This window comes from Chionomys nivalis, chromosome 1, assembly GCF_950005125.1.
Source record: "Chionomys nivalis chromosome 1, mChiNiv1.1, whole genome shotgun sequence".
NCBI lineage: Eukaryota > Metazoa > Chordata > Mammalia > Rodentia > Cricetidae > Chionomys > Chionomys nivalis.
In genome coordinates, this window is record NC_080086.1 from 144,344,494 (window position 1) to 144,353,536 (window position 9,043).

The 9,043-nt window shown below is 49.9% G+C and overlaps 1 protein-coding gene across 1 annotated transcript; it reads left to right on the forward strand.

Moving 5' to 3' along the window:
* The first annotated feature begins 5,268 nt into the window (after window positions 1-5,268).
* On the forward strand, window positions 5,269-8,314 carry Hoxa10 (homeobox A10). Its single transcript, XM_057772522.1, has 2 exons — window positions 5,269-6,247; window positions 7,425-8,314. Exons 1-2 carry the CDS (start codon window positions 5,269-5,271, stop codon window positions 7,697-7,699), a joined length of 1,254 nt encoding a protein of 417 aa, XP_057628505.1. The 3' UTR covers window positions 7,700-8,314.
* The last annotated feature ends 729 nt before the right edge of the window (window positions 8,315-9,043 follow it).

The window sequence follows — 9,043 nt, forward strand, 5'->3', positions numbered from 1 at the left end:
AAAAGTTGTCTGTTTTAGCTCCGTGCGCCAGCCTTTCACCCAAGTTTCTCACCCTAGGCGATCTTTCGATTTTGCTGAACCCAGGCAAAAGAGAGAATCAGCTCTGGGATTACTTTTTTTCGGAGAGGAAGGGATGGTAGACTAAGAAAAACAAAATTTCTCCTTGGAAACAATGGTGTGGTCAACATCTGTGGCCGTTGGAGCGGGTTTATTCCCTGGGGCAGCCCGCCAGAGGTTGCCTGTTTTCTTGGAGGTACAGTCTAGAAGTCTGCCTAGCAGGCTAGAAATAAGCTTTGTTCCCAAAAAGGCCATTCAAAGAAGTCCAATTTGGTTGTTTTTTTCTCTCTCTCTCTCTCTCTCTCTCTCTCTCTCTCTTTCTCTCTCTCTCTTCTCTCTCTCCCCCTCTCTGTTTCTGTCTCTCTGTCTCTCTCTTTTGAGTATGTTGGAGACAACCCCGTACTGCGTATTTGGAATGTGGCATCATAATCCTGGTAGACATTTTCCAACAAAATCTCCTAGCCATTAAAACGAAGGGACTTTGAATTGCACATTTTGCAAATTATACAAAAACACATTAGTAAATATCATTATATTTGTTTAAACGGCATGGGGAATTAAGACTGACCCAGCAGGCATTTGTTCAAGACTTTCATAAAAACAAGTTTTAAATAACCAAAGTGCTAGCCTTTTGAAGGCCAGATTTAAATCTTCTTTTTTCCCATATTTAAATTTTTATTTTATTATATTTTCATTTGTTTCTCGAAGGAATTTCTTTCTTTTTCCAAATAAACCACGCCGTGGCTGAGTAAAAGGAATTTTAGAACAAATCGGTGCTGCCCCTGTTCACATGTGTGTGAGCAAAAATCGTGCTTATGAACCGCTAGTTTTGTGATGCATGGGCTCCAAAGCCGTGACAGGAAAAAAAGCAACTCTGAGCAGAAATGAGGCCCCACTCTGTGAACTGCAGTGGGTAGCAACTCTCCTTACACGCCTGAGCTGCCTCCAATTTAAGACCAGGGCCATGTCCTTACCTACAAAACTAAGAACGCTGCCACTTCAAGACTACTGACAAAAGGCCCCAATACTTCCCCCACTAAGGGGCAAGGGCCCTCTTGAGGGTTGGATTTAGAAAAAAAAGAAAGAAAAATATTTAACCTAAGGATAGATTGAACCTGGTAGACAAGAAAAGAAAAAAACCCACACATTAAACAACCCTGAAAAAGGCAACACTCTTAAAGAACAAGAAAAGATTATTGCTTGTAGAAAAAAATTTAGTTATTCATAAATGTATATATGGGAGAATTTCTGAAATTTTGTTAATGCTGAACATGCTGAAACTGTATTAATTTTCCTCCATGAAGCTGCAGTCCAGCTCTACACCCTCTAGATAATTTGGAGCCCCCCCCCCAAAAAGCATTGAGAATGATCTCAATATACAAACTAATTTATATTTCATTCTCAGGACCATCTGGGTATTTTGCTTTTTGTTTTGTTTTGTTTGTTGTTTGTTTCGTTTTGTCCTAGTGACAAACTCAACTTATTTTCATAATAAGAATGTATTTGGGGGCCTCACAAGGGCCTACACAGGAAGAGAAATTGGCTATCAAGTCAAATGCAGAGTAATCCTCAAACTTTCTTGATTCATGTGTGTGGCATTTCCCATGGAGAGAATGGATCTTATCTCCAGGTGGAAACCCGCAATATTTACTCCTGAACAGACACAGACTGTGGCGGTGGTGGCGACAGCAGTTATTGCTGCACTGGTCTGGTTAAGGACAGCAGGCACCAAGGGTTTTAGGTCAAAGGCATCTACTGAAGGAAAAGGGAATTCAGCAGCTGAAAGGAAGGGCAAAGGCAAAAAGAAAGAAAAGGGAATCACTCTATTTAATCCCTTGGGGTGGGGGATGGCGAATCTCCTGAAAGCCAAGGAGCTCAATAAACAAAATATTTTTTATTGTGGAGGCTAGCACCTCATTGTTGTGGTTTAGGGATACACTGGAGCCTTCAGGGTGGCTGAGGGAAGCCTTGGGCTCCAGACCAAGAAATCTGAGCAGGCACTCAACCCATCTCCCACGTTTAACTGAGTCATTATACTTACTCTGCGACAGCCATATCAGGCCAGTCCGCCAGATACCTCACAGTATCCCACGGTAGGCTCTCCTGTTATTCCTTTGCTTAGCAAATCTCAGTGGGAGTAAGACAGAGCGGCCAGTTAGAGAGAGGTTTTCATGAAGGCTTACACACTTAAACAAAGAAAGAAAAGAAAGAGCTCAAATTAAACATGCCATTTGGTTTCTAACGGGGGGGGGGGCAAGTTACTGTTGCAAGCAACATATCTACTTATCACAAAGGCTGGTGAAGATCCAAGTGCCAATGCCATGGTCTGTGAGGCTGGTAGTGGACAATCTAATTCTCCCAACCTTTGGCAGAGACGGCATTTACATGCAGTACTGGAGTTGACTTTTTAACCTTGGTCAGCAATAGCAGGCATCTGGATAGCATCCAACCTAGAAGCCCATTTGGCCATCCTACAAGACCTTGGCTAGGACCAGCCTGAGTGGCTTGCAGCTGGGCACCTGGCTTGTTTTGCCAGACAAATAGGCAGGGGTTGCTGAGTCCCATGAGAGTCCTGGATGGAGAATTTAAGGACAAAGCTTTGGGGGGGGGGTCTATAAACCCCTTGGAAATGATGGATCAAGTCATGGGAATGCAGATTTGTTTTTTTCAGAACTACCCTTAGGTACTCAGAGGACTCCCTGAAACCTTGGAAGGTTAAGAAAGATCCCTTATCTGTGTCAGCGTCTTTCTTTTTATTCTTGTAGCCTCTGCTATCTCAGACACTCTCTCCAATGGCCACCGGTCCTTTAAAAGTCACTACCAGTAAAGCTCCTTTTTACCTGACATGATGGGGACAGCAGAGGGGTCTAACCCTGATCCACAAGCCTGCTGGCCTGCCGCTGCTCCTTTTCCTGAAGGAACATTTAGCACTCTTGAGACCTACTTCCCCACATAGCATCTCTCGCCAGAGAGGTATCTGAATCGCTGAAGAGCAAAGTGCCTTTTTCTGGCAACCCCCCAGCTTCCGGACATTTTCAGGTGACAGACTGAACATAAGTCCCACCTGTCTGGTGAACAGAGGAGGGACCAAGCACATCCTGGAAGCTTAAGGGAGGGCCATTGGCTTCAATGCTCTGGAGCTCTGCAGACTGCTGGTTCTCTTGCTCGCTAGGCCTACCCAAGAGAAAATTTGTCTTGGCCTTGCGCACAGAAGCAAAACAGATAGTTAATGTTTCACACAGACCCAGATTTTAGTTTCCAGAGTGACTAATATAGATTGAAAATTCCAGCTGCAGCGGGCTGATGCTCATGGGTGTTCGTATTCTCTTTCTCTCTCCCCATTTCTCTGATCTCTTTCTTCATCTTCCTTCCTTCCTTCTTTCTCTCCCCATTTCTTTCTTTTGCATTCAGATGCTTAGATACCCAGCCCTCCCAGACAGTCACCTTGGGGGGGGGGCAAAGGTAGAAGGGACAGGGATATCTCGCTAGTGTTAGCAGAAGCCCTGATTCCTAGGCGGCGGCTGGCCAAGCAGCGGCAAACAACCCTAGTCGCTGGAATCTCAGGAGCCAGAGGCTGGCCTCTACTGTAGCTCAATCTATGTGTTTGCACTCTCAGGGTCCTCTCAGGGTCGTCTTTGTCCAGTGGCTGGATTCATTCTGGGAGAAACCAGAACATGATCATCTAAATGTAAGAGTCTTTCTCTGCCGTTTGCAGAGGCCTGAACAATGTAGTTTCTGGGATCTGGGCAGTCAGCAACACTCCTGTTCCTACTGGAGTTGGTAGGCCTGGGGCATCCTGGAGACCTCATAACCTTGTGGGTTACAGGTCAGGGGCAAAGCATCAACTAACTGCACAAGCTCCACTGGATCCTGCTGGAGAAGGTCACAGTTTCTGAGCTTGAGATGAGGCGCACACTTGGGGGTTAGCGGGTCCCAGGTAAACCACTTCCAATCACTTTAAAAAGCACCCCTGAGTAGGACCCAGTGTCTGCTAAGCAAAGATCCTGGTCTCTGGAGCCTCTTATAATAGGGCCCAAACCCAGCTTAACCTTCCAGGGAATGGATCGCCCTCATCACCACCTTGTTAAAATGTGCACGCTGTACTACAAAATGGCTGTAACAAGGATTGCTCCAGCCACGTCTTTGGGTGATGGGGTGGGACAGCAAGATAAGAGTGTAGGATAGGTTTTTGTCAGAACCTCAGGGAGGCTAGGAATGCTAAGGCTTTAAGGAAAGCAAGAGAGAAAGCTGTGTGGTAGAGGCGTTTGCTGGGCATGTTCTCCCAATACAGGGAGACCAGAGACCCAAAACTAACATTCTAGTCGCCCCCTCCAAAGCAAGTGAGTTTGAGTCTCCTCGGGGGTGATGGGGTGTATGCCTTTGACTGGGGGGAAGCCCTTTTCTTGGCTTGCCAGACAGTTGATTTTCACCTCACTAAGCCAGCTTTGCGAGGTTGTATGGCAGAAGTAGAGAGCCATGAATCGACTGAGCATAGGCAAGGAGAAAAATCTCGACTGGCCAAAGGATGGTGTGGGAAAGTAGCAAGGACGGAGGAGCCAGGCAGTGATCAGCCAAAGCATTTCGGGCAGTATTCTTTGTACGCTGTTCGCTGTTCGAGTGGTACTAGCTAGCTTCCAGTTCACTGAGGATTCTGGACACTCCGAGGGTCTTAACAGCCTTAGGACCACGCCAGTCACTTTGGGGAGCCAAATTTAAGAGCTAGGACCAGCTCCAGGTCCAGAGATGAATAGAACGAAGAGACAGAGACAGGGCCTGCTTAAGTGATCAAGGGACGACAGGGACTCATGGCCACTCCTGCAGACATGAGAGCACCCAAAGATGGCTGGGGTGCACATCATAAACACCCCACTTGTTAAAAGCCCAAGGCCCAAGGGGGCTTCCAAATATATTCTTTGCGGGAGGGGGCGGTTTGCAGACTCAAGAGCCAGTTCTTCTGACCACCTCTTTGAGGCAGCCCCCACAGTTCTGGCCTTCGGGCCATAGGTGTCAGGCGTGCGTCTTCTGGCCCATCAATACAGATTACATATTTATATCAATCGCGGGCTTCGAGGGCGCCCTCGGAGAGCGGCCCTGCGCCTACGAAACCAAACTGGGAGTGGTCGCGTGGAAACTCTGGCTCGGGATTGGCTGCGGGCGCCCGCCGCGGTGCGGGGGGATTGCTAATCGTATTCAGCATGTTTTGCACAAGAAATGTCAGCCAGAAAGGGCTATCTGCTCCCTTCGCCAAATTATCCCACAACAATGTCATGCTCGGAGAGCCCTGCCGCGAACTCTTTTTTGGTCGACTCTCTCATCAGCTCGGCCAGAGGCGAGGCGGGTGGCGGTGGCGGTAGCGCGGGGGGCGGCGGAGGCGGCTACTACGCCCACAGCGGGGTCTACCTGCAGCCAGCCAGCGACCTGCCCTACGGGCTACAAAGCTGCGGGCTTTTCCCCGCGCTGGGCAACAAGCGCAATGAAGCGCCGTCGCCTGGAGGCGGTGGTGGTGGTAGTGGTGGCAGCGGGGGTCTGGGTCCCGGGGCTCACGGCTACGCGCCCGCGCCCCTAGACCTGTGGCTGGACGCGCCCCGTTCCTGCCGGATGGAACCGCCCGACGGGCCGCCGCCACCGCAGCCACAACCTCAGCAGCAGCAGCCGCCCCCGCCGCAGCCGCCCCAACCCCCGCCACAGGCCACTTCGTGTTCTTTTGCGCAGAACATCAAAGAAGAGAGCTCCTACTGCCTCTACGATTCTGCGGACAAATGCCCCAAAGGCTCGGCAGCCGCCGACCTGGCTCCTTTCCCGCGGGGCCCGCCGCCCGACGGCTGCACCCTGGGCTCTTCTAGCGGAGTGCCAGTGCCGGGCTACTTCCGCCTGTCCCAGGCCTACGGCACGGCCAAGGGCTTCGGCGGCAGCGGCGGCGGCGGCACGCAGCAGCTCGCCAGTCCCTTCCCTGCGCAGCCCCCGGGGCGCGGCTTCGACCCGCCGCCTGCACTGGCCTCGAGCTCAGCGGAGGCAGCCGGGAAGGAGCGAGCCCTCGACTCCACGCCGCCGCCCACGCTTGTTTGCACCGGTGGCGGCGGCGGAGGCTCGCAGGGCGACGAGGAGGCGCACGCGTCATCCTCCGCAGCTGAGGAGCTGTCCCCGGCCCCCTCCGAAAACAGTAAAGCCTCGCCGGAGAAGGACTCCCTGGGTAAGCAGAGTGCAACCGAGGGCTCAAGTCAGGCGGGCAGACAGACAGACCCACAAGGAAGGAGCAGAGGACCAGGAGCTCGCGCGGCAGCCGCAGGCCTTGGCCCAAGCTGAAGGCAGGCTGACCTTCTGAACTTGTTTTTTAATATTTGGGCGTGGGGACGCTGTAAAAACTCATGTCGGGCTTAGGGCCCCACACCAAGACGTCCGTAGCGCTGGCCCCAGCTCACCCAGACTTGGGAGATGAGGACACCAGTGAGCAGCCCTCCTCTCGTGCATGCACTTTCTTGTGGCCCTGAGTACCCCCAAGCCCTGGTCTCCAGCCCAGCCTGCTCAGCGCGGCCCACGCGGGGGGAGGGGCAGGGAGGGAAAGTGGCTCGCCTGCAGATAGCACGGATGTTTGTAAGGCATCCAAAATAAGCAGCCGCCAGCGCCAATAAATAAGCCCATTAACCGGCGAAGTTCGAGTTTACGATCCCCCGTGCCTTTTTCAAAGTTCCTGGAGGGGCGGGAATTCTTGTTGCAAGAAGAAGAAAAGGCAAATCGCGCCCGGACGCCTGGGCCCTGAACTGAAAACCTAGGAGTGGCCATTTCCCTTCTGCTGGAACTCATTGTCACTTAACTGCACACCCCAGTTTCTTGGAGAGACAGGGGCGGAACAGCCCTTGACCCCAGAATCGACTTTTCGGGACTTTCCTATTGGCCCAACTATATCCTTCTCCTCTGGCCTAGGGCAATCTAGGAGGCTAGAGTAAGCCTTAGTGAAGCTGCCGGTTTCTCATCCAAATAAACATCCCTTACCCCCAGCCTGGGGGCCGCAGGAAATGCTTCCCTGCCACTGCGTGAGAGGCAGAGAAAGGCGTTAAGTTCAAGATGTACGGCCTTGCCTACTCCGGCCTTTCATTCTCCAAGCGCCCCGCCGAGTGGTGCTAAAACAGGTGCCTGGAAAAAAGTAGGGGAAAATGTAAATTGGGAGGACCGGGTGTGGATTGGAGGCCCACTCGATTTTGTCATGCCTTTTGGAGGAATTTCTTGTTCTCCGAAAGTCAAAGGAGGGCATAACCCTCTCTCTATGAATTCGGGCATCCCTCTAATGGGAAAGACCCGGAATTCACCCCCCTCGCACAGCCCGAGTGGCCTCGACTTAACCTTCCCCTCTGCATTCTCTTAAACTTCAGGCAATTCCAAAGGCGAAAATGCAGCCAACTGGCTCACGGCAAAGAGCGGCCGGAAGAAACGCTGCCCTTACACGAAGCACCAGACGCTGGAACTGGAGAAGGAGTTTCTATTCAACATGTACCTTACTCGAGAGCGGCGCCTAGAGATCAGCCGTAGTGTCCACCTCACGGACAGACAAGTGAAAATCTGGTTTCAGAATCGCAGGATGAAACTGAAGAAAATGAACCGAGAAAACCGAATCCGGGAGCTCACAGCCAACTTTAATTTTTCCTGATGAAACTTCCAGGCAACGCCCGTATTTTCGCTTCCAGAGCGCCTGTATCCCTCCTTCTGCCTCCAGCCTCTGCCCCAGAACTCGCACCTGTGCCGGAGCCCCATTACTCCCTTCCACTCTCGCCGTCTCCCAGGCCGTTTCGTCTGTGCAGGGCTGGTTTGTTCTGACATTTTGTTTCTTTGTCCGTTTGCTTGGTGTTGGTTTACTTATTTTTGGGGGGAAAAAGCCATATCGCTAAAATTCTATAGAGATTGAGATTGTCCTCACTGTCAAGTCCTGACTGGGCTGGGTTCGCTGCCTCGGGGGTTCCTACTGCTAGTACTGCCCCAGTTCTCCTACTGGGAATCCTGCTCAGCCCTGGGTAAACTTAGCCGGAAGCCCTAGGTCCCATTGTCGGCGCTGAGGTGTCTGGCCTGAGGTCAATGGTGCAAGGAGCCGCCACCGGGTTCGCCAGCCTGGAGTGCTGGGCTGTGTTTAATCAGCGAGTACAGGCCTGATTTCTCTTTTCTTCCTTCTTTTCTTCCTTGGCCGAGAGCAGAATATTGAAACATGGACATGCAGGTTAGCTATAGGGCTTGACCTGGCTGATTGAAAAAAATAAATGAGAAAGAAATAATCAGATTAACTTTTTCCTTCTTGTGAATAATCTCCCAGCTTTAAAAAAAATAATAAATGGCCAAGAGAAGGAACCTTCTCTTCCCGTTTGCCTAAGGTCTTGCTTGCCTGACTAAAATCCTTTATTTACCTTTGAATTTCCATGCCCTGGCTGTTGATAAATAATGCAGGTTTGTTTATACATGTGGAATTAGTAAATTTTTGCCATTAAAACTGTTGCCATTTGGTAACACGCGAAAAGCACACCACGATTCTCCCTATCTTATGAAGTTGGTTTTTTTGTTTTGTTTACTTTTGTTTTGCTTTAATTCACTTTTGTTGTTGTTGTTCTGTTTTGTAGGCTTTCTGAAATTCATGGGAGCCTAAGTGGGCTGGGGCAAGCAGATGAGAGAAGGGAGACATTGTTTGGATTTTCTTTATACTGTGAAGTTACATGCATAAAAGGGTCAAACCTGTAGGTGCAGAAAAAGAAAAAAAAACTATAAGTACAAATCTGTATAAATGTCTATTATTATGAAAAATTGCCAATCTTGTTTAAGCAAATGCATTCTATCGTTATTATAAATGTTAGTTTTAGCTTTATTTACTTCAAATCTTAAATCAGAATAAATTAATATTGTATTGCTGCTGTGCGTGGAAAAAAGATGATGTTTATGTTCTTATAGAATAAAAGCTGTGGAATGAAGCTTTTTAATTTTACCTCTTTTTTGATTTCTTATCTTCACCTTC

What these genes read in the sequence shown, in the direction of transcription:
- Hoxa10 (XM_057772522.1), top strand. Translation starts at nt 5,269, where the DNA reads ATGTCAGCCAGAAAGGGCTATCTGCTCCCTTCGCCAAATTATCCCACA. An exon ending in GCCGGAGAAGGACTCCCTGG is followed by an intron (nt 6,248 to 7,424) that starts GTAAGCAGAGTG and finishes CTTAAACTTCAG; the next exon opens with GCAATTCCAAAGGCGAAAAT.